Source organism: Marmota monax, unplaced genomic scaffold, assembly GCF_021218885.2.
Source record: "Marmota monax isolate L192 unplaced genomic scaffold, Marmota_monax_Labrador192_F-V1.1 WCK01_AAM20220418_F8-fsc00087, whole genome shotgun sequence".
In the NCBI taxonomy this organism is placed as follows: Eukaryota; Metazoa; Chordata; class Mammalia; order Rodentia; family Sciuridae; genus Marmota; species Marmota monax.
Window position 1 is genome coordinate 3,016,080 of NW_026693476.1, and position 25,033 is coordinate 3,041,112.

General features: G+C 49.4%; 1 protein-coding gene across 3 annotated transcripts in view; it reads left to right on the forward strand.

Moving 5' to 3' along the window:
* Igsf3 (immunoglobulin superfamily member 3) overlaps positions 1–25,033 on the forward strand; it is an 87,667-nt gene that overhangs the window by 55,026 nt on the left and 7,608 nt on the right. The window contains exons 5-10 of one of the 3 annotated variants that reach the window (XM_046458272.2): positions 265–654; positions 2,078–2,137; positions 4,518–4,919; positions 8,042–8,446; positions 18,966–19,376; positions 22,335–22,742. In XM_046458272.2, coding sequence (XP_046314228.1) covers positions 265–654; positions 2,078–2,137; positions 4,518–4,919; positions 8,042–8,446; positions 18,966–19,376; positions 22,335–22,742 — 2,076 coding nt within the window. The remainder of the gene's footprint in view (positions 1–264; positions 655–2,077; positions 2,138–4,517; positions 4,920–8,041; positions 8,447–18,965; positions 19,377–22,334; positions 22,743–25,033) is intronic. The other 2 variants (XM_046458273.2, XM_046458274.2) reach the window with 2 other exon arrangements.

The window sequence follows — 25,033 nt, forward strand, 5'->3', positions numbered from 1 at the left end:
TTTGAACAGAGCCTCATTGGTCTTAACTGAGATAACAAACTCCTTGGAGTGTCTGGGTCTAGGTGGGAATTTGTGATATTCATGGGTTTCTTTGGGCCTCAGGTAACCCGGGTCTGAATTGGATTTTCTCTCAAGTGCCGGGACCCTTCCCTGTGGTTAGCATTAAGAAGGGCCAAGGGAGTAGGGTTTTTCCAATGTAGTTTATCTGCAACCCTCATTCTCCTAGAACAATTCAGTCTTTTTTATTGTTATTTGTTTTCTCAGACAAAGAGTTCACCGTTCGGCTGGAAACGGACAAGCGTCTGCACACAGTGGGTGAGCCCGTGGAGTTCCGATGCATCCTGGAGGCCCAGAACATTCCCGACCGTTACTTTGCTGTCTCCTGGGCCTTCAACAGCTCCCTCATCGCCAGCATGGGGCCCAACGCCGTGCCCATCCTCAACAGTGAATTTGCCCACCGGGAAGCCAGGGGACAGCTTAAAGTGGCCAAAGAGAGTGACGGTGTCTTTGTGCTGAAGATCTACCACCTGCGCCAGGAAGACAGTGGGAAATACAACTGTCGTGTGACTGAGCGAGAGAAGACAGTCACTGGGGAATTCATTGACAAGGAGAGCAAGCGTCCCAAGAACATTCCCATCATAGTCCACCCCCTCAGTAAGTAGAGAGAGCTCTATGTGCTTGTTCCCGTTGGTCCCTGGTTCCGTGCCTAGAGCCACTTAGCAGGAGAGAGAATACAGCTGGGGTGGGGGAGTGCAGGGAGGGTGGACTGCAGCGTTAGAGCAGAGCAGAAGAGAGCCCCTCTGAGTCCCTCTGCCTCCTCTTGCCCACCTTCCACGCCCAGCAGGCCCCCGGGTTCACAGGCATCAGGCTTGTGTGTCTCAGCTGGAGATGGGCACCAGCAGACCCGAGCCGGAGCAGCTCAGTGTAAACACCAGCCGTGCCAGCTCTGCTTGGAGCAAGACCAGGATTCCTGGAGAGCTGATAGCTCCTGAGTGGGAATGGCGTCCCAGGAGAAGTGGGTTGAGGCCTGTCTTGAAATCTCACCGAAGGAGAGTTGGTCTTTTAGGGGAGGATTTTAAATGATGAAGTGCATTCTTAAGAAGGATTTGCTGTCTGGGTTTTTCTAAGTAGAAAGGTGGGCATTTCCCACTTGTTTCTTCCCTGGGTTGGAAATTGCTCTGATCAAAGTCAGCGGGTGGTAGAGGTGTCATTGCCAGCACAAAGGAAAGGAGCACGTCCTCCTGGAGCTGGCCTCAGAGGAAAGCTCAGCCTCCGTGAGGCTGCTGCAACAGGCCCCGCCTCCGTGAAAGCTGGCGTTGTCCGGGTGGGGTGCAGCCCTTGCTGGGGACTCCGGAGACCACCCAGTGTCTGGGCATGTTGTGTTCCAATGTCCATAGCGTCAGGTTGTTCTTATTAATCTCCTGTCTCTCGTAGTTCTGTGTAGTAGAAAGATAATAAACACTTAACAATGCTCTGATTGTAAACGAGAGGATGAAGTTTTAAAAACTAACCTTTAACCTTTCCTTAGCTGCTCAAACTGTTCTCTCAGTCTTCTAATGATTTCCTTTGCATTTTTATTTACACCTTTTCATATTTAAAATATTTCTCTCCAAGTGGAAAGTCAAAAATAGACTTGGGATTTGTGATTTTTTTTTTCTTCTCCTCAACAGGGTTATTTTCTTTCATGCTTGTTGTGTTTTTAAAAACCACACAGGTACACACACACACACACACAGACACACACCTAATTACCTTGAAATTTCTTCTGTTTCTTTGACCTTTTCCCCTGTAATGCCTAGCATGGTGCTTTGCATAGAGTAGGTGCTTGCCAAATATGTGTATGGTTGAAACTGTGGAATTGAATGCCCACTCTTCTTTACCATTTTCCTGTCTGTCTGTGCTTGCCTTAACCACGGACTCTCTACTTTAAAATCTACGACTAATTCCTCCCTTATTAAGGATCCAGCGAAGGGCAGCCACACTGTTTACTTCCTGTATCTTTTGTACTGAAAGATTTCCCCCCACCCTTTCCAAGAACCTGTTTGATGATCTGTGGCCTGCTATATTGCTTTTCCAGCAGATAACTGGGTAGTTAAAGTCCCCCAGCACCACCAGATCCTGCCCCAAGGCCACTTGGGTAAGTCTACCAAAGAACAACAACAATCACATCGGTAATGGTGATGATACCTTGGATTTGAATGGCGCTTTTTCTCCCAAGAGTCCAATGTGATTCTGCTTAAATTATCTCCCTCTTTGCTCCCACCTCTTAAATCCCTGTGGAGGTCGATATTATATCTATCCTGGGATACAAAGAAGTCAGAGCAGCACAACAGAGAAGTGACTGAGCCCATTGACCACTCAGGGGTTAAGCTTGCATTGCGTTAGAGACGTTCGCTTCTAACTCCAGATCCACCGCTCTGCGCTTGGCCTGTGCTACACCATCAGCCTCCTGTTTTGAAGTTTCATTTTTGAACCTGCACTCAGATCCTCATTAGTTCTGTCCTAGTTTTCACTTAATCCAGAGAGTTTTAACTTGTTGGTTGCCTTTTTATAGGCCTTGGAGTCCTTGTAAACAGTCAGAATGGGCATCACGGCAACAGGTCTGTGCTCACCTTTGCCTCGCCTGCCAGAGTGGTTTTCCTCCCAAACCGTGTGGTTTTTCCAACCTTGCTCCACACAATAGCCAGAACTTATACCAAAGTCCACTGGGGTGACAGTAGGGTTAAGAGTGACATCCTGCAAACCATTCTTCTGCATGAGACAGACAAAAGGATGTTCTCCCTCGATGCCGAAGATGACCTTTCATCCCTTACTTTGAATCAACAACAGTGGGGATGAGCTTTGAACCTAAAAAGGAATATTGATATCATTAATGATGATGAAAAATAAGTATCTCTTCTCCCTCTCAGCATCTTGACCCCAAGAAGTAGGCACGATCAGCATCTTCACTGTGTACATGAGAAATCAGAGTTTGAGTGGGTTATGAAATGACACCGGACTTACAGAGTCAGGAAGTCGTGAGCTTAGCCAGATCCATGCTTTTAACCACCAGTGCTGTGGCTCTTCAGGAGCCTCCTCATATCCTTGAATTGTCTCTGCAAGACCCTCGAGAGAAGTTGTCCTCCGGGGAGGTTGCTATATTCCCCACCTGTCCAGCACCCCTCACCACACCCCCCTCCCATGTAAAACAAGCAAATCCAGAATAGGTAGCAAGCACACACACTGTAAGAGGAGCACAATGCTGAGCCTCAGTGCTCGTCTTTGTCTTTTTCTGCCTATGGGAGACATAAAGAGGAGAAAAGATTGATTCAAATGCATTGTTATGTGTACGTGTGTGTTTCCCTCAGTAATTGGGTGCGCTTCTTAATCGGGGATTTGATTGGTTTAAAATCACTGAACATGTTTTTGTGTGAGTGGTCTCCAGAAAACTGGAGCCAAATTAGTTATGGCGCTGCACTTTGTGTTCCTTAATGCTTACAGGCCTTTTGAACTCACTGTAGATAATCGTATAAAATAGCGTATGCACCATTCACATAGATGAAAATGTACTTGCTGTTTACGAAAACAAGGAGTTTTTGCAAGGAGTAAAATTAATCATGATCATGGTGGGCACTTTTGAAAAGCTGCTCTGTTAGGTGATCCATAGGCATTGTCTCATTTACTTTTTACTATTGAAAAGTTCTACAATTACAGTAGCATTCTACCTGTCTTACCAAAGAAGTGATGGAGGCATGTAGAGTTTAAGTTATTCAGCTGAGTGAGATTGGCTGGCTAAGTGAGTAGCTAGACTGAGGTGAGAAGGGAACGGGATTGTCTTCCCAACTTTGATTGGCGGAGTCTTTCGAGGTAGGGAGCAGAGGAACCCAGGGCTGAATGAGGACAGGGAAGAGAACAGTAGATGACAGGCCCCTGGCTTTGGTTTATTCCTCTGTGTTGATGAAAGTATGAAAGCTCACCCCCGTGCACTCTGTTAAACTAGACCATCTGTGCTCCGTTATTATCCACCCTCAAGCACATGCCATCTTCCAGATACTTCCTGACATTTTTTTTCCACTAATATTATCCTGAAGGACTCAAATGGCACATTATGGATATTTAACTTTGATTTGACTGCTGTAGCACAGGATGGTGGGAAGACCGAAGTGCAGCAGGATTTGGGACTTCCTCATCTTGCTAAAAATTCAAGTTAAAAGTCCTAAACTCCAGCTGAAGAGGTTACCCCCATACATTGTTTTATGCCTTAAATGTCATGTCCTTGTACTGCGATTCGGTCTCAGGTCCCAGAACCCCATTATCCCAGTTCTCTGTATGTAGCAAAGAGCATCCTGGGTCATCAGATCTAGAGTCACAGGAGCAGTACCCAGAAAGAGCCAGGTCATGTAGCAGCGAGTATCACAGTATTTTTATTCTCCATCAACAAACATGATTGCCTTTGCACCTCTCCTCCGGTGGCATCTGTGGGGAGGGTACCATGGAGACCATAAAGCCCCCAGTGTGGCACTCTCTCCTCTCCACAGAGAGCAGCATCTCCGTGGAGGTGGCCAGCAACGCCAGCATCGTCCTTGAGGGCGAGGACCTGCACTTCTCCTGCAGTGTCCGCACAGCCGGCAAGCTGCAGGGCCGCTTCTCTGTCATCTGGCAGCTCGTGGACAGGCAGAACCGCCGCAGCAACATCATGTGGCTAGACCGCGATGGCACCGTGCAGCCGGGCTCATCCTACTGGGAGCGCAGCAGCTTTGGGGGCATCCAGATGGAGCAGGTGCAGCCCAACTCCTTCAGCCTGGGCATCTTCAACAGCAGGAAGGAGGACGAGGGCCAGTATGAATGCCACGTGACCGAATGGGTGCGGGCGGTGGACGGCGAGTGGCAGATCGTGGGGGAGCGCCGAGCCAGCACCCTGGTCTCCATCACTGCTCTCGGTAAGCAAGTTCCGGGCGGTTATGGAGGCTGCTCTGGTGTTGCAGCACTCCACCTAGACTTTTATCGGTCTGGAGTTCTCATAGGGAGGCAATGGCACTTCAAAAGTCCTTGATTGAAGGGAGTCTTCGGGGTGGTAGTGGCAAGGTTGAGAGAACCAGCAATGGATGGGGGAGCTCCTGGGGCCCACAGTTGCTGGGAGCAGTTACTCATCCTGGGACTGGCTGGTACGAAGGGGTGTTATCAGTATTCTAGCCAGGTTAGTGTCACCACCCAAGAGGAACATGGCCACTGCCTAAACTGGCCTTGCAGAGAAGGAGAGGAGCCCTCAAAGTGGTAGCGCTGGGTAGAAAACCCCACGTCGCCATTTATTTGGCATTTTGCTCTGTGTGTGGCTGAGTCTAGGCATTTGAGCTTAATTGTCCCCTTGAATCCTCACCTAGCCAAAGGGGGACATGTTCATTTTACAAGGAAATGGAGATGAAGACAAGCTCGTTTGCCCAAGGTGGTGGCTTTTCAATGACCAACCCACAGTCTGAACTCAGGAAACAAACAATTCTGTCTTAATATTTTTCAAGGTCTGTTTTTTTTTTTTTAATTATCTATTCCTCTATAAGGCCCCTACTTAAGAAAGCCATTTCCTCATTGCACGAAAAGATATCTTGAGATTTGCTAAAACCAAAGAATATTAGATTTGCTTCTCATGGGGTGGTTAAAGAGGCTTCTGTCAACTTTTATCTGTCAAAGCCAATCAGCATATTAAATTTTAAAAGACCAGCCTGCTCCTTTGCTGGGAAGATAACGTGGCGTGGCACATCTTCTGTTTACCAGGAAGCTGGCCTCAGTTATCCTCAGCAAAACTTTACGTGTCATTTCTGGGGACCATGTCACTGCGTTCCCACAGGGAGGGCTGGTGGCACTGTCGGAACACCCAGTAAAGAGCAGCCCCAATGGATTAGCCTGATACCAAGTCCTCCACTTTCTCATCCCTCTGAGATTAGGATTACATTTGTTTTTATAAGCTTAATTCCAAAGGTGGACCTGCTGTCTGTAACAGTCAAACAGCTCGGATTTCTGCCTCCCAGAACTCCTCTAGTGACCGAGTTTCCTAATCATTGCTGCCCCATGCTCAGCACTAGTGCGGACCTTTGGAGACAGAACTTTGGGTAAAGCTCCAGGCATCAGTACTGATGTTTCTCCCCACCCACGGTCCTGTGAGGTTAAGATGTCTGAGGAGTGGTTGGAGTTTGGACTGTTTCTCTAGAGGTAATTTCACGGTATCGGGTCATGCCCAGAGTGATTTCAAACTCACCACGTGTCTGGCCAGTCCCACAGCCAGGTCATACTGAGCAGCCTGCCCTGGGCTCTGGTGCCTCAAGATGCCTCTGGCTAAAGCCACATCAGTGCAGACCAAAGAGGTGGATTAGAAAAGTGCAGGAGGGCCCCCTGGACTAAGGTTGTCTCTTTAGTCTAAAATAAACAATGACCCCCACACAGATTTTCACATTGGTACAACTAGGGTATGGATCTGCTCAGCCGGGAGGTGGCAGCCTCAAGGTTGTGGATGAGGTTGTAAGCGGGGCATCTTCCCCACACCTGCGGGCCTCAAGACTGCTCAGGTAGGGCGGCTTGGATGCTGTGGCACTGTGACCGTGGTGCGCCAAGCAGATCTTGTCCCCCAAGGCCCTGTTCTACATCACTCTTGTGATAACATGCAACACACAGGTTATAGCCATTTAGTGTTTAAGGATGGGCCTCTGAGTCTGAACTCTTTCTTTTAAGAATATATAGTAGGAAATCCAAATTGAAGATCCAGAGTTCTCAGCAAACTTTGCCTCGTTATTCACTGACAATCTTCCATAGAAAGCCCAAAGGTTCATTCTGTATGTCCACTTTCACCTATGGATTTTAAAGTACTTGACTTGGTATCTGTTTTGTTTCCTGAACAAAACACATATTTAACAAAATATGTAACCTGTGTCAGGAACTGTCCAAGTATTTTACAAATACTTCTTTGTTTAACTTTCACAAACCCATTTTACGTATGAGGAAACAAAAGCAGAGAGAAGCTAAGTAACTTGTTGTCACACAACAGGGAGGTCTCACAGTCAGAAGGCTGGCTCCAGAGTCTGTGCGTTTAACTACTGTGTTACGCTTCCCATGGGTAAAGCAACCTCAAAAAGCCCCTGGAATCAGTACAGTCAGGTCTGCAGCCTGATGGTGCTATTTACTAGCATTTTAACTTTGGGCAGTTTAATTTCACTGTGCCCTGCAAACAGGAACAGTAAGCTTACCTGTCCTGCAAGGTTGATTCAGTGAAATATGTGAGCAAAGCATTGGGCACTATGCCTGTCATGTAGATGGTGCTCGATACATACTGGCGGCTCTTAGATCCATGATTACAATGGTACCCTAACATGAACTAGCTTGATTGAGGTGTGACCATTAGGGATTAGTCATGCTCCTTCATTCTGTAGGGAGTGTCCAGACTCACCAGCTTACTGAGATTGCAAGCCCTGAATTCAGGACCATTGTCACCACCTGCTGAACATCATTCCCTCCTGCTGGGCATCCCTTACTGCCTCCCTGCTCCTGGACTTTGTGGGGGAAGTGGAGCAGGAGCTGGGGGCCTCTGTCTGCCTCCCTTCCAGGGCACCCATGCACTAGGGGGCTAGGGAAAGATGTCCAGGTGGGTGGGTGTGCACTTCTTGCTAGCAATGAAGAAAATTGGCTTTGGAGCTTTTTTTTTCTCCTATTTTTTGCACAGAATTCTGGGATTTCAAGGAATGGCCCTGGCTACATGGAATCAGCCCCCCTCCCCCCCCCAGCGAATGATAGCATCCAACTCTAGAGGAAGGTCTAATGCAAATCCATGTGACAGTCTCCTGAAAGGGTCTGGGCTCTAGAGTTTCTCCAGGAATTGCCTAGACCTCTTTCTGTGAGGTCTTGTAAATTGTCAGTTTGTGCCTCCGTATGACATAGAGTTTTATAAACCCTCACGTGAAAAGAATCTTCCAAAGAGAGCTGGTGAGCCTTGTCTTTGCCAGGAGCGCCACTGCTGAGGTCACACTGCCCCAGGAATGCCAGGTGCCTCCTCTGGCTGATTCTCTGCTCTCTTCTCCAGAAACGGGCTTTGCGGTCACAGCCATCTCCCGGACGCCAGGGGTGACCTACAGCGACTCCTTTGACTTGCAGTGCATCATCAAACCTCACTACCCGTCCCGGGTCCCCGTGTCAGTGACGTGGCGGTTCCAGCCCGTGGGCACTGTTGAGTTCCATGACCTGGTGACCTTCACACGGGATGGAGGGGTCCAGTGGGGGGACAGGTCTTCCAGCTTCCGAACCCGGACCGCCATCGAGAAGGCCGAGTCCAGCAACAACGTCCGCCTGAGCATCAGCCGGGCCAGTGACACAGAGGCGGGCAAGTACCAGTGCGTGGCTGAACTGTGGAGGAGGAACTACAACAACACGTGGACGCGGCTGGCGGAGAGGACCTCCAACCTGCTGGAGATCCGCGTGCTGCAGCCAGGTGGGTGCTGCCGGCCCAGGGCATCCCTGTTATAGGACCTGTGGGATGTGCACTTGCACTGCGTGTGAGACTTTTGTTCTTGGAAAACAAATTGTTACTTTTTGATTTGTTCTTTTTAGATATTCATGGCAGTGGGGTGTATTTTGACATACATACTTGGGACTATCCCTTCCCGTTCTCATAGTTATGCATGATGTGGAATTACACTGGTCGTCTGTTCACACATGAACATAGGAAAGCTAACAACGTGAGATTTGAGGACATGAGCTTGCATGACACAGGAGACCCATGAGGAGGGACAGTACGTGTGGGTTGAGCCCTGCCATAGCTTCAGTTTCCCAACTCAGAGAAATTTCAAGTCAATAAGAAGTTGCAAGAATTGTACAATGAACCCTGATCTTCTCTTTCCTTGATGGCCAGTTCTTGATGTCCCACCACACTTGTGTTGTCCCTCTTAGTATATTTTGGTTGTTTCTGAAGCATTTGAGGGTAAGTAGTAGACATCAGGACACATCCCCCTGAATACTCAGGCATGTAACTCTAAGAACAAGACGTCGTCCTACCCAACCACAACACCACTGCCACACGTGGGTATTGAGTGTTAGTGAGTGGTCCCTTTCTTACCTTTCTCCAGTTGTCCCAATATATATTGCCATTTGGGATATGTGTGTGTGTGTGTGTGTGTGTGTGTCCTGTGTGTTTTCTTGCCAACAAAGGATTCAGAGAGCGTGCATCACATTTAGTTGACCTGTCTCTTTAGACTCTTAATCTAGACCAATTCCCCTTCTTGTGTGTTTGTGTGTGTGTGTGTGTGTGTGTGTGTGTGTGTGTGTGTGAGAGAGAGAGAGAGAGAGAGAGAGAGAGAGAGAGAGAGAGAGAGAGAGATGATATTGACCTTTGTGGAGTCTGCAGGCCAGTTGTTTTCTGGAAATCTCCATCTCTTTACTCAACCTTATCTCCTATAGTCTTTGCAACAATTGTGTAAATAAGATATCATTGTCCCCCTTTGTAGACAAGGAACTCAGAGGGGAGGGGAAAGGAAAGGGGATGGGCTCTTTTTGAGCATCTGCTTCATGCTAGGTGCTAATCATCAGTTACTTTCTGAGAATTTTACAACCTTGGGAAGGATGCATTAGCCTAAGGTCTCCTAGCTGGTCAGTGGTGGAGGTGGGATTGAACTCCTGTGGTCTTTTGTCTGTAATGTTTCCTTAACCCAGGTTCTCTCCATGAGTTCCTTATTCCATGGAGTGTGAGACCTCTCAAAGTAGAGATAAGTAGAGTTTGGGGGTTTCTGCCATCTCCCACCTCAGGGCCTTCCATGAACATGGAGTGGTAGCTCAGTAATGTCCTGCTCTGTGGGCTTTCCCTGTCTCTCCTGGTGGCCTGCCAGGTTAGAGGCTGGTGGAGGGGGAGCCCAGGCTGCAGGCTCCTGCATGCCTCCCGTTGTCCAGCCCGTACACAGGGTAGAGCAGTCACCCACACACTGAAAGGTGAGAGTGGACCTTTGCAAAGACTTTTTTTGTGACTTTCTGCCCCGACCATTTTGCAAAGATGATTTAAATGCCTTGGAAAAAAAGGATTTTTATTTTTTTCTGCCCACTAAGAGCTGCGATTAGTGCCCTACCTGATCTGCTGGCTGACTTTATATAGCCACAGGGTTGTTTTCAGCCGTGTGAGGTTAAATAATGGTAATGTTTGCGTTTTTCCTTCCCTGTCTTCTGTCGCCATAACAGAGGCCTGTTCTGTACTGGTCTTGTAACAAGTGAGTTGTATAGATGATGAGATGTTCCCGGGTCAATTAGAGCCTGAGGCTGGGCTGAGAAGGGCCGGGGAGAGGATGTTCTTAAGTGGCGTTGCAGGTTAATGGCAGGTTAAGCGGGACACATTTGATGTGCGCCCTTGTTGAGGAAGCTCTGAGGCCCCCACTTGCCTGCCCTATCGAAGAGAACATTGGGATCATAATTGTGCCTTTTGTTGTCTCCCCTGTCACTCAAGGTCTGTGTTCTGAGCAGCAGTGGCTGTCACATGGGTTCTGTGGCTGTGGAAGGTAGAGCTGAGGCTCCCAAGACCTTGCCTGTCATTGCCTCTCTGAATAGGCCCCTGATATTTGCTCCTTTCTGTTGCGACTTGGACTCTTGGGTCTGAGTGCCTCAGGGATAAATATAGAGTTGGGTCATTGAAGGCTCTCAATATTTGGATTCTGATTAATTCACAGTAGCGCTAAAAATAGAAAGGGACAGAAATGAATGAAGTTCCACCTGGGCGCTAGGCTCTGTGCTAAATACTTACACTTTCTTTTTAAACTCATCCCACAGGCTGATCATGTGGATGTCTAGGTCCCCATTTTGCTAGAGAGGAAACCCAGTGGTTCGGAGCCCTGATGGAGCCACCACCTCCTTAAATGGCAGAACCGAGAGGCTTGAACTGAGACTGGAGCCCGGTTCCCACTGACTTGTGCACATTTGCATTTTCCATCATAACCGTTCCATCGCCTCCTAACAGAAAAGTAGCTGGAGAGTGCAGGGACCCCGCCTCTGCTCTCAGGACTGTCCTTGAGCCTTGTGTATGTCGGGTGGCTTCTGTTTGTGTTTTCACTGTACAGTGAGGACCAGCAGTGGTTGGCCCAGGGGACTTTCGAGCATCCCTGGGCTCATAATGTTGCGAGCCCTCTGCTCTTCTAAAAGTGCGCCGTATAGTTCACTTTCCTGACCCTCTGGAGGCTGGGAAAAGCAAAGGTAGGAGCTCGAGGCCCCTCTTGACTCCCAGCGTGGCTGAGGCACCAGGGAGAGTGCATGCCCTTAAGTGTTGCTGTCTCTCCTTATTAAATATTTATACAGTTAGCACTTAATATTTTCCAAAGAGCTTCATGTCCATTTCTCCTCTTTTTCCTAAATATGTTGGTTGGTACTGGTGTTTTTATGTTTTGGGGACATAAAAGTGGAAAAGTACGTGAAGGCTGACTGTGTGTCGGAGACAGTACTGAACACTTGGTGTGTATTATCTCACTGAATCTTCACCGCAAGCGTGAAGATCCTGTTTGAATAATGAAGTAGCAGAGGCTCAGAGAGATTCTAATTTTCCTAAGTCAGATAAGCAGTAAGTGGGGAGGCTAGGGTTTGAATGTAGGTGTGTCTTATTAAGAGCACTCAGGGTGGGAAGAGTTGGACACCTCCTGAAGCCTTATAATCACAAGTTATGTCTTTTGCATTCAGCTGATGGCACTCTTTATAGAAGAGGCTTCCCCTTGTAGGTCGCTAGTGCAGAAGAGTCTTGTCACTGGTGAGGCTAGCAGTCACAACAGCAGTGGCACCAACAGCAAATGGTGACTTTCACCATTTCTTGTGTGGCCATCACCATCCTGAGTGCTTTGCATGCAGTATCTTACTTAATTCTTTCTTACTCTGTGCACTGCCGCCGGGGATACTGCCTCACCCATTTTACAGAAGAGGACAGTGCAATAGGGGTTAAATAAATAGCCCAGTGATTCATAATAATGGGCAGAGCCAGGATTCAAATCTGGACAGGCAGTCTGGAATCCAAGTGCTTCATTTTATTATTTTATGTACTTTCTAGACAAAGTACCATTTATTTATTTAATTATTTTAGGAATCCTTTGGCACCACGTACTCTGTGTGTGTGTGTGTGTGTGTGTGTCTGAGAGCACACATGCTGGGGAGGACACCCAGGGCTGTGTGCGTGCTAGGCATGCCCCCCACCTCTGAGCTACACCCTAGCACCATGTATTTCTATTTACCATTTCCTCTCTCTGTTTTACCATCTTGATTTCCCCACCCTTAAATTTGTTTTGTAGAAGTCGGGGTCACACAGCACTCAGAGAGCTTCCTCAGGAAACAGGTTGCTAATGGCAGAGAAGTTTCATCTGTGCCCCTTCAAGCTCCTTTGTTTCTTCTAACTTCTGCCACAAGGTGGCTCTAAGGCTTGGCAATATCAGAGCCCCCAAACAGTGCCAGCCTCCCTTCCCTCCACCGTCCCTGCATACCTTGCTCCCCAAAACATGAATTCTTGGCCCTGCTCTGACATCTTCTATAGAAATGTCTCCTGTCCTTTGCCCCCCACCTTTAAAAGAATACTCTGTCGAATACTTTTATTCTGAGAGAATCGGTAGAAACCCAGGGGCTGGTGAGTGACTCAGGTTGGTCCAATTGTCATTGGCTTTGCTGCTGTGATGTCATTGCCCCCAGCAAGCCTCTGTGTGGCCTGTGCCCCACTGGTCCCTGCCAGGGCCACCTGCTGATCCTGACCACATCGCGGGTATTTGATTCTTCAGAACCTGGGGTGGGTCGACTTCCTGTGGCTCTTCTACGGCCTGCCCCTTGGCATTGCTGATCCCTGGACACATCCTCAGAGACGTCTTCAGGGAGTGAAGGCCTCCCTTTCTCTTTTTGTTGCCGATTAAGCTGAGGCTTACTTCCTTGATCTGCATAGTGTGACCCCCACGGGGCATTCAGGCAAGACGGTTAGCATGCTCTATTCTTAATTCTTAATCAGTTCTTTTCTCTTTTAATTGTAAAGCATCACCTTGCTTCCTTCTGATTTTCTTTCGTTCCAAAAACACCCTCCAATTACACATTGCTAAATACAGAAGCAATAAGGGAAATGTCAGCCCTCATTTTTCCAAATGTTTACGACCATATCTTGGCCTGGCTATTAAACATTGCACATTAAAATCGACAAAGCAATAAACAGGCTTCCAGGAGGACAGCCTCCGGTGGTAGAAAGCCGACTCGTCGGTGGGTATATTCTGCTGGGATTTTACTGATGGGTAGTCAGGATGAATATTTAATACCCTCTGGATGTTGCCAAATCCTTTTCCTTCTATTTCTTATTGCTGACCTGGCAGATTAGGTTAGCTGAGGGCTTTTTCTTTGACTTCCAGGAGTCCAGGCCACTTGAACATTGGCTCTCGTTATCACAGTGCAGTAGGGGCTGGCTGCCCCGTCCCTCCCCAGAGTGGCCCCAGCTGTCTTTTAGGGAAGCCTGGGGTTCTCCTTCAGTTCCCTGTGGCTTGTGCCTGTCGTCTGCATAGAGACAGAGTGAGCATGAGGACAGGAGCCCTAAGAGGAGCCCTGGCCCTCTCCCCGTGCCTCACGGCTTGTTATCATATTGACACCAGGTCCTCTTGCTTTTGGTGTCAACCAGGAAGGATCACTGGTCCCCTCTGCAGACAGGTAAGGCAAGGAAGGGTGTGTCTGGATTTCTCCTAATGAACTCTTACTCCCTCCTTGCTACTTTACCTTTATTCAGCTCTGCCTCCTACTCGCCAAGCATCTGTGCAGCTTCCCTGCTGGGTGCTAAGGCTGCAAAGACCCATGAGCTGCTGCTCTTCAGGCTTCCTGGAGGAGGCAGCAGGCGGGGAACGCAGGAGTGCAGTGAGGCTCACGGGTGTGGTGGCAGAGCCAGCGCAGGGAACACTGGAGCATGGAGGTCACATGTGTAATAGTTAAAAGCAAATTTGAACCAGGTGGCCTGGGCTGGAGTTGCAGTTTGGCCACATAACTGGCTGTGTGACCTTGGGCAAATGTCTCTGTAAGAGGATAATAATATGTATTTCATAGGACTGGAAAATACGTTCTATTTGTAACATGCTTAAAATACTGCTGAGCACAAAGTAAGAGGGGATTATATGAAAGTATGTTAAATAAACAAGAACACACTGAACTGAGGGATTAGGACTTTAGATCTTATGCAGATCATATACTCCTTTTCAACAGCAATTTGTGATATTCTCTTTCCTGCCCTGGAGTGAAACTCATAGACAATATAACATTCCTAATCACATAACCTTTAGAAATTGTTATATTACCCTAATAGTGGGATAAAGGAAAAAAAAATTTTTTTTAAGAAGCTCATAGTGAAACAATGTGCTTCACTATGTAACTGCTCAGGGACAGTGACACTAGGAGACACACTAACCCTCACTGCTACATCTGGCAGAGGCGCTGTGAATGTCGCCCTTAAATGCACAGTGACAGTCACTACCACAGATCTTCGCCCCAGGCAGCACTGCCCACTGGGACCAACTTTCTGAATCCCCAACCAATTCTGAATGAAACAGGAAAAAAACTCTCATTTATTGAAACCATGAAAAACAACAACAACAAAAAAATATTGTGCTTATGATAAAATCAAAGTTAGGTTCTAGGCTTAGGGACACACTTTTCACCCCTATGTCATTTGAAAGTCATATCGGACACAAGGCAGAGCTTTATCGTGTAGTTTTCCCCAAACATCTATTATTGGCTTCTGACCATCAAATATTTCCAAATCAATTTGACAACCAAAGACAGGCCTCCAGATTTTCATGATGTTTGGGGGCTTTGGCCACCCTGTTGAGAACTGCCTGGCTGTGGGTGGTGAGTTGAGGCAGGCTCTTTGCTGGGGAGTGACTGTTCCCCCTTGCCATTTAGGAAGACCTCCCTGGCTGTAGCTAAGGCTGGGGGACCACAGGTTGCTGGGCCCCATCCTGAGTTTCTTTCTGACCCAGTAGGCTCTAACAAGTTCCAGATAATACGTGCTAATCTGTGTTGATCTGTGCCACAGGGATCTTGGCCCGGGAGCCACAGGTAATCAGGATCAAGTACCAGCTCTGGGTCCCTCACAGCCTGGCTGAAGCTCACCCTTCTGACTGACTCACCGTGCCTGAGCACTTGCCCTTCCCTGATAACAGTGCACAGAGGGGTTATCTTCTTCTCAGGTGCCCTTTCACTTCCTTCTCCACTTGTTGAACACCTGCTCATCCGTTTCTCAGAACCAAAGTAGCCGAGGTCACAGCTTTTTGAAAGGCTCTCTGCCTCCCATCACAGTCAGCATTCATAATCCTTCTTTAAAAGATTAATCCCATTTCCATTCAATCATCCGTTTGTTAATTTGTTTAGCAATGACTGAGTTATGTAGTCCTTGCCCTTTGGTCCTAGAGAAGAGAAGACCTTTAAAAAAATTACCTTCAGAGCAAGGCATCATGGAACAGAAGTGGAGTGGGGTTTATGGGACTCCTTTATTTTGGTGGAACGAGTGAATCGTCTGTGGGGAGAGCACACACAGAACAGAAGTGGGTGGGGAAGCTGGCCGGAAGGCAGCTGCTGTTTCTTGCTGCCTGTTTCTCCTCTCTCCTGTCTGTCCCCTTGATACCACCCATCCTGGCTCATCACACATGTCTCCATGCTCTGATCCCAAGCCTGGGAAGGAAATGTCCAGCTTCAGAAAGCAAGGGCCATTCCTGCAAATGATGGGAGCTGTTCAACTCCTGGAGGGAGCTGGAGCGTTCTCTCGTGGATGGGGCATCGCTGCAAGCCACCTTGGCCCTTCTTCCTGCCTCTTGTTGGGTTCTTTTTTTTCCTCCTACTTATTCACTATTGGGGATTAACCAAGTTTCAGTCCTGGGCATCTTTCACCTCTGCATTTATTGCTTCGCTAAAGCCAAACACTGACACAGCCAAGTCCGGGGTTTCTCAGGCTTTCACACCTGTCTGAATCACTGGGGCATCTTGTTAAAAATGCAGACTCTGACTTAGCGGGCTTACGAGTCTGCCTTTGTGACAAGCTCCTACTTGATGTCATGCTGCTGCTCTGTGGCAGCACTTTCAGAGGCACAGGTGCCACTGAGGTTTGACAGTTTCCATCTAGTGTGGAGCTTTGGACTTGGCACCAGGCACAGAAACCAAAGGGAATGAGAATATCTAAAAATTCACTGTTTTTGTACACCAGGACTTATGCTAAACTCTTTCTGTGGACTTATTGCTTTGAATCTGTACAGTACTCCTAATGAGCCAGACTGCTGGTATCGCTCTTGTTTTGCAGAAGGAAACACCTTCAGGCCTTCAGGGGGCTGGGCTCTCCTAACTGTGGAGGGAGGTGAGGCACAGACGCTCACTGCCCAGGGCAGTGCTGTGACAGGGCACATGAGTGTTTGCTAATTAGCTGTGGAGCCTCCAGTCTCCCCTGGGCCTTAGGAAAAGTCCTCCCTGCCCTTGAGAAGTGGGCGGAAATTCCGAAGTGTAGGATAAGAGCTGCCCCCTTGCCCACCTGTCAGGCACGCACCCAATTTCAAAAGTGCCTCTCTTTTTCAAGCCTCTCAACACTTCACAATATTTTGACATGGGAAGGGGAAAAAAATGGAAATGCTTTGAAACACTTCTCTTCCTTGGATTCTCGATCTCAGGCCATGTGACCAAATTGAAGTTTAGTCATAGGATTCCAGTTTAACATATGCAGTTACTATGGCAATGAAGGTTTCCTTAGTAACAGTTGCAAAAAATAATCTGGCCCCAATTAATAATACATTTTAAAGCTCTTTCTACTCTACCCTGAAGAACCCACCTTTTTTTTTTTTTTTTTTGGCCAAGAACCAGATAATTCAGGTGGTGTCATTTGCATGGATAGAGATATCTTTCGCGTGCGGTGAATTGGGTTGGAAAGGAAAGAAAAGGGAGCCGGTTGCATCAAGCACTATGGGAATCCCCTCTGAAAAGTCGACTGGTGAGCCAGTGCGAGAGTCCAGTGTCCAAGGCTGGGGAGCTTGGTGGTAAACCCTTCCCTGAATGCCTAGCATGCGCTTAGGGGACTTAGGAAGAAGGGAGAAGGCCGAAGACTGGACTTGTCAGCAAAAATGATGAAACCAGAAGGTGGGGCCCCGGGTCGAGGGATTTCTCTCAAGTTGCTGTGTTCTGGGTGTGAATCCCACCTCTTGGCATAAAGAGAAAGTCTGACTTAGCACCAGGAGTCGTGTCCTCAGAGATGCTGTTGTAGTGATGGTGCTGGGGTTGGGGTACTGCCACACCTTGGCTTGTTAACTTTCCACCCATTCAGGACCTTGCCTGTGTGGTACCAGGGGACCAAGTGGCCACCTGAGGCCTTTGATTCCTTTACACAAGGCACTCAATCCTTGCCACTGTCTTTGCATACTTAGAGCTGACTGGGGCTGGCAGAGGACCCCGGGGTCCCGCCCGCTCAGTCCCGTGTCTGGTTGTGCTTGCTGCTCCTGCAGCGGGACTCTGGCCTTAAGAAACAAGAGGCTGCCCAGCAAAGTACTGGAGACCGGCCAGGGCAGATGTGCCCTGCTCCTTCCCTCCCGGCTAAGCAGCCCAGTTGGAGGAAGCCCTAGCTACTTGCCCTGTGTGGGGTCTGTACCTTGCCCCGGGTTTTTCTCTCATCTGGCAAGTGGCCAAAACTCAAAGCAGAAAGAAGTGTAAAGAGAGGAGTGGGGTAGAATGCGGCTCTTACTCCCAGTTCCCTAAGACAGACTTAGGATTGTTTCTTCTCAGTAGGGAGGAGGAAGGTGGGTAGGAGGAATCAGAGCCAAGTGTAATCACGATGGAGTGGGCGAGAGCTCACATTACTTTCATAAGATATATTTGGTTAGACGTTGGCTTCGGGCCACCGAAAAGGTGAACATGGTCGTTCATTCGCAGCTGGGGTGGCACTCTGGAGTCTGGCCTTCCTGCTGTTTTTGGAACAGGGGAAGGGGACACCGGAGTCAGCTCTGCTCTCCCTTGCTGCTGTCATCTTCCCAGCCTTCTCCCGTCACCTCGCCCCACGAAGGTCCCTGCAGCACATTGGCATCGTGTGCTGCCTCGGTTCCCCAGAACGCGCTCGTTCTCTCTCCCACCTGAGTGGGCGAACACTCTGAGTGCTCTCTGAAGGCTGGACATTGTGCTAGGCCCTGGGCTGTGGCCATGAGGACGTCCACTAGCAGAACTCTATGGGGCTGGGACTCTGTCTTGTACTTCAGGGCGTCCCCAGGACTTGGCAGCCTGTGGGAAACGGTAGGTGCTCAGAAATATCGGCTGGTTGAGTGAAAAAAGACTCAGTCAGTCCCCTCAGATGCTCACAGTCTAGGATCAAAGAAAGACAAAAGGAAAAACAGCCTGGGGTCTTTATAGAGGGCTGAGCAAGGGCACCTGACCAGGTGGAGGGCCAGGAAGGAGGAAGGAGGGCCAGAAGATGAGTGGAGAAGGGTCAGGGTGGGGAGGTGGCTGAGGAGCTAGGCAGAGAGGACAGAGGCCAGAGCTCAGGGGGAAGCTGCATGGGACCCTGGAGGGTGTTTGGGGCCAAGTTGTGGAGATGAGTCAGGACAGCTGGACAGAGGCCAGGTCTCGAAGAGGCTTTGCGCTGGGAAAAGGAGTGGTTTTCTTTAGAGCCTCTAGGCAACTGGGAGCCTTTAAACTTCATCACGAGAGGCAGGATGGGGTCAGGTTTGTGTTTTAGCTACAGGGTCCTGGAGGGCAGGGGAGACAGCGGGGCCGGGAGAGGTGGTGAATGTCTAGTTCAGGGGACCTGCCTCTTGTTGGGTTCTTTTTTTTCCTCCTACTTATTAGGAGTGTGGCAAGGAGAAGTGGATGGCGGGGTGTCCTCATACTGAGCCACGTCTTGGAAGAAGCCTGTTCGTGTCTGCTAGGAGCAGTGCTGGACAGAGGCAGGCCCCGAGCCTGAGGTTTAGAGTGGGCCACGTTTCCAGGAGGGGGTGTGGCGGTTTTCCTGAACTGCTCCCTCTCCTTCACAGTGACAAAGCTGCAGGTGAGCAAATCCAAGAGAACCCTCACCCTGGTGGAGAACAGGCCCATTCAGCTGAACTGCTCAGTCAAGTCTCAGACCAGCCAGAACTCGCACTTCGCCGTGCTCTGGTACGTCCACAAGCCCTCCGACGCCGACGGCAAGCTCATCCTCAAGACCACCCACAGCTCCGCCTTTGAGTACGGCACCTATGCTGAGGAGGAGGGCCTGAGAGCCCGGCTGCAGTTCGAGAGGCACGTGTCTGGGGGCCTGTTCAGCCTCACTGTCCAGAGAGCGGAGGTCCGTGACAGCGGCAGCTACTATTGCCACGTCGAGGAGTGGCTGCTGAGCCCCAACTACGCCTGGTACAAGCTGGCCGAGGAGGTTTCGGGACGCACAGAAGTCACCGTGAAGCAGCCAGGTGAGGGCGGACGGTGTGACCTTCCTGGGCCTGTGGGTTTCCAGCACAGGCTGCCTGGGGCCAGCCAGGGCTCTGCGGGGCCCTGGGGAGAGGTTGTCCAGAGTGGGCACTGCTACACAGAGCATCATGCTGGTGCCCGGAAGTCCTTCTGCTCTGCTCAGTGGGTCCTGTTTTTGGTGCAGACCCACAGAGAATCCTCAGCTCTGCTCCTGCAGGTGCCATCTTCACCAGGGGTGCTGAGGGGTGGCTGGGTCCGTAGAACGCGGCTGCAGTTTCTAGGGCAGACTGCATTTGCCTTGGGCTAGCAAGGGCTCCACCCGCCCAGTTCCTGCCTTGAAGCGTTCCCTGGGCCTCCTCAGCTGCCTCCCCTTCTTCCTGACCTCCCATCTCAGCCCAGGCAGGACCTTGCCGTCTCAGCCCTCGTTCCCCTCTCAGCCCCAGGGTGGAGCCCTTAGCCTGCCCAGGAGAGGGGGCTGCCTGCCTTGGCAAGCCTGGGCTCCACTTTGGGGCAGCCTCGATGGTTAAAAAGACTGCGTCCCTGTCGTCTCCCTCTCAGGTTGTAGATCTGTCCCTGGAACAACCCAGGGTAAGCCAGGGTCATCTCCTTCTGCAGGAAGGCTGCACCTTGCTGTCTCCCTTCTCTTGGTTAAGGAGCCCCTTCAACTCCCTGCTCCTGGTGTGGCCCTGGTGCCCTCTCCATCCCTCCTTCCCACACATCCCACAGTCTGTTGTCACTCCGTGCCTTCTGAAGGGCCTTTGCTGAGGCCGTTCCCTCAGCACCTCCTCCACGAAGTCTACTCTGATTTCTCCTGTATTGCTAAGAGTGCCTTAACACATGGTATAATAATCATCTGCATTTCTTCTGTACTATAATATACATATTAAGGAAGGGCTCTTGTTATATCTTTAGCCACCAGCATGGCATCCTTAGTGAATACTGGTTGAATCAGGAACAAATGGTTGATTTAATCCTTGAACACCACAGGGCTTTGGATGTGCTGCTCTCAGCCTAGAAAGAAGTTGGCCATAGGTACTTGCTGTTCCACCCTTCCTCTGCAAGGTGTTGCTGGCTTATTTTAAGTTACAGAGCACCCTAGAAGTCTTTCCCATTCCCTTTATAGTACATATCAGCACCTGGCATTCCACTCGCTTACTTATTCTCAGGTAAGTAATTATGAAGCACTTACTCATGTTTGTGCTTATATTCACTCATTCCAGCTACTGTGTATTACTTAATCATTATTTACATATTCACAAACACACATATACATTTGTTGTGTGTATTCACATACACATATATATATATATATTTGTTGAAGCTCCCTGAATGAGCCCAGGGACTTGGTTTTCTTCACCTGGCTTGACTCCCAGGAGGCCTCAGTGCGTATTTGTGGAGTAAAAGCCAGGGGGCCCAGCTGCCCTGGTCCCCATGTGGCCCAGCCTGTGCTGAGTACAGTGGGACTGTTGCCCACCTTCCCCCTGGCCGTGGTGCGTCCTCTGCTAGCCTTGTGCTGATGCGCTACCTGGAAGCCCTGCTCTTCAGCGGCTCTGGTGACCTGCGTCCCGACTACAGGTTCTTGGGCCACCAATGCGCTCTGGGTTCCTATCCTCGCCACTCCCTTTCTCTGTACTTTCTCAGCTGGGAGAATGTCACCCCTGTCCCCTGCCCTTCCACTCCAGCCACCATGTCCTTTCCCTTATCCTCATTTATTCTGAAACCAAGAGACCCTTGGTGCCTCCGAGATTTATCAAGGGAATACCCCCAGCTGAGGCTGCCGTCAAGCTAAGCAGGGCAGTGCCAAAGGACAGCATGGATCCCTGTCCACACGTTTAGTGACATCTCTGTCACAGGGAGTTTCAAATCTGTAAGCAGAAATCTCACAGGACACACATTAAAGCAGCTTCCCCCCTTATATCAATTGAGATTTGGGGTTCATTTCTATTTCTTTTTTTTTTTTTTCCCTGTTTAGAAAGTACATACTTACAGAGCTTTTGGGAAATACAAAGTAAACAAACAAAATCCCACAATGAAAAAAATAATAATCTTGCAACCCAAAGATAACCAGAGGTAACTTCTTACATGTATGTTTTGGGAAGCTGGCTATTTCAAGTGTATGTTCGTTTTTTGTTTTTTTTAAACTTTTAAATTAAAACAGCAATCCTGAGCACTGTAAAACATTCAGGCCACACTGAAGTGTGACGTACTGAGTCCCAGGGCGAGGCCCCCTTCCCGTCCCCTCCCGTCACCCGGGGGTTGCTCCCCAGGTGCCTCTGTGTGTTTACAGTGCTGTAGCTTTTAGATCCCTCTGGTCCAGGGAGGCTCATTAGGGCCCTTTATGAAATTACAGGCCTGCTATCAGTGTGTGCCATTGTTAATGATACTTTTTCACCGGAGGAGCATCTCGTTAGTGAGCTTTCAAACCATCGGGTCCCATCACTATCAATCTTTTCTTTACTGATGTCAGATCCGTTCTCTTCCCACCTTGAGAGGGAGGCGATTATGAGGGAGCACGTGAGCTTATTATACTGGGTGTCCTCTGCAGTCTTTTATGATTGACACCAAGCCTTGTCTAGCCATCATCTGGTCAGTTTCCGAGGTTGACTCTTGTGCAAGAGGGGTTCTCCCCGTGCCCTTGCCTTCCCCTTCCCGGCCACCCCATCAGGCAGCTGCACCCTTTGTGATCTGTCGTCCTGTGGATGTGTAGTCTCCTGCACCTTGTGTTGCCCTCCTGCAAGCCTCTGAACCCACGAGGGTGATGTACTGGGGCAGTTGCTTCTAGAACACTGGGGAACTGGAAATTCAGGTCCTCTGTTCACATGATCCAGAAGCTCAGTGTTTGTCTGAGAACGGTGTCTGCCGAGTCAGCCTGAGCTGCTGTCCTGTACTTGGAGGGCACCCGTTCACCTCTCCTTGGAGAGGGTGCCTGTGTGGTGACATCTCTTTCCTCTCTGATCCAGACAGCCGCCTGAGGCTCAGCCAAGCCCACGGGAATCTGTCGGTTCTGGAGACCCGGCAGGTGCAGCTGGAGTGCGTAGTCCTGAACCGCACCAGCGTGACCTCGCAGCTGGTGGTGGAGTGGTTTGTGTGGAAGCCCAATCACCCGGAGCGGGAGACCGTGGCCCGCCTGAGCCGCGAGGCCACCTTCCACTATGGAGAGCAGGCAGCCAAAAACAACCTGCAGGGACGGCTGCACCTGGAGAGCCCTTCCCCTGGTGTGTACCGACTCTTCATCCAGAACGTGGCGGTGCAGGACAGCGGGACCTACAGCTGCCGCGTGGAGGAGTGGCTGCCCAGCCCCAGCGGCCTGTGGTACAAGAGGGCCGAGGACACTGCCGGACAGACTGCAGTTACGGTCATGAGACCAGGTGAGGGCGATGTCCCCAACCTCCACTCCCTTTGAAGTGTCCCCTTTAGGTATAATATTTCATACGATGAATAAGATTAGTTTATTATCAAATTACATCCAGTGAAGTATATGCACGTTTACATTATACGTTCGTTTTCAAAATTGTCTCAGGGTTTTGTTTCCTTGTGAGTGGAGAATTGCACATCGGCATTTGGCCTAAGGTGATTTGATTTCTTAATGAGAATGAAATGGCAATTCCTTATTGCAGGGTATGGAATCAAAAAAACGTGCATTCAGATCTGGACACGTGGTTGAGATCACGAAAGAATTTTGAAACGACAGCCGGGTGGTTCAAAAAGTTAAGCTGGTCGATTTTCAGTGGAAAGGAATCGATTCTTTAAATAGAAATCTCTGACCACCTGCAGCCTCCACTCTCGCATCCTAGTAATTCTGTTGGTTCTAATGACTAGTCCGTGTGACCTTTGGCTTTTCCTGCCTCTGTTGCTGTTTCTGAAACACCTGAATACTTATAATTATTGGGTGTGATAATTGTCACACACTTGATTGTCACACAATCAAAGCTGAGTTGTGCAGATTCCCTGTGTATTTCCCAACATTGCACCGTCATTCATCCGCATCAGGGCAAAAAGTCAGCGGTTCCCAGGAGGAAATGGAGCAGAAATTAACTCACCTCCGTCAGTGTGAGCAGCTTGTATCCTCTGGGCACTCTGCTGTTCACATTTGTGGTTTGGCCCCGTTGGAAGTCTTGGTCAGGTTTTCGTGTCCGTCGGAGCTGCTCTTTCCCTTGGTGGCACATAGGAGCCTCCCGAGTCCGCTGTGCCCCTTCATCATAGAACATGCTTCAGGGAGGCGAAGTGCCTTTGTTACAGGACAGGGACATTTTCTCACTTGCCTGTGTCTTCCCGAAGTTGGAGGGGAAATCACTTCTACTTGAGTTACATTTCCTTGGAGTTGTTTTGTTTTTTTAATGTAGTTTTCTGCATTCGACCTCATCTAGAGACTAGTCTTTCCTGACGGGAAGACTGTAGAGTGTGGCAGCGGAACGCCCTTCTCCCCCAGCTCCCACCCATTTTGCAGATCGCCATACTCACGCCCCTGCGTGGACTGGAGGAGACAGGCGTTCCTTGAGTACGATCTGCACCCTGCCACAGTCAGGAAGTTTGCCTTCAGTCCTCCTAACAACCCTGCCACGTAGATTTTACTGACCTGGCAGAAAGGAATTGCAGCACATCCAGGAAGAGCAGAAGGGGTGCCCACCTGCCTCCCTCCACCGCATTGTGTGCTACCAGCACAGCCCTTATGACCCTGTGACCTGTGACCCTGTGACCCTGCAAATGGCCTCGCCTCGACCCACCTTCCTTCCTTCCCCCTGGCTGTCCCTGATTGTGTAAGTCATGCTAATTGCAAAACACACTGAAAACAGAACAATGTTGAAAAGCCACTTGTAACCTCACTACCTGTGAATACCTCCTGTTAATAATTTGGCGTATTTTTGTTTTGGGGGGTTGGTGGGTGGGTTTTGGTCTTGTGTCTTCCTATCCTCACTGACTCTTGGCTCTGAAGGACATCAAGGTCCCACTGTCTTAAGAAGTGTTTTTCCCTACCCTCTCAACATTCTTGGGTGAGCATGTTCTAGAAAGCATTTCCTAGCCACTGGTTTTGCTGCTGTGCAGCGTTCATCGTGAGGATGTACTTTGAAGGCTTGTTTTGAGCTGTATGTTGAGCATCTGGAAGGCTCAAAATAAATAGCTCTCTGAGAGCTGTGCTCACAGTGGTTTTGGGGGGACTAGAGCCTGCCATCCTCCATGCATGGGATCTATGAGGTGATCTATGATCTATGATGGATCTATGATGGCTCCTGCCCTCAGCGAGGTGGTTGTTGGAGAGGGTCAGATGCTGTGCTTGACGTGCAGAACCAGGGAGGAGGGAAAACCACGTTCATCACACACACAGGCCAGAGGTGGAGGTCAAGGTGACAGCTGGGGAGCAGTGGGCTTGAGATGGAGGGGACAAGCTGAGATGAATTGCTCTCTTGGGTCTTATCCTTGGGAACGTGTGGAAGTCAGCATGAGGGGGGAAGGGTTGGCCTAATTCAGAAGGGGACAGACACAGGGATCCAAACCTATAAAGAAGCATGTTAAGGGGAAGGAGATTGTGGAAAAGTCAAAGTTAACTTCATTCCAGAAACTTGTGTGGAGTCATGAACGCACACAAGGTATTCAAAAGGATCACGCAGAAGAGAAGAGAGCAGAGGGAGGGTGAATGGGGAAGAGGACCCGAGGAAACGAA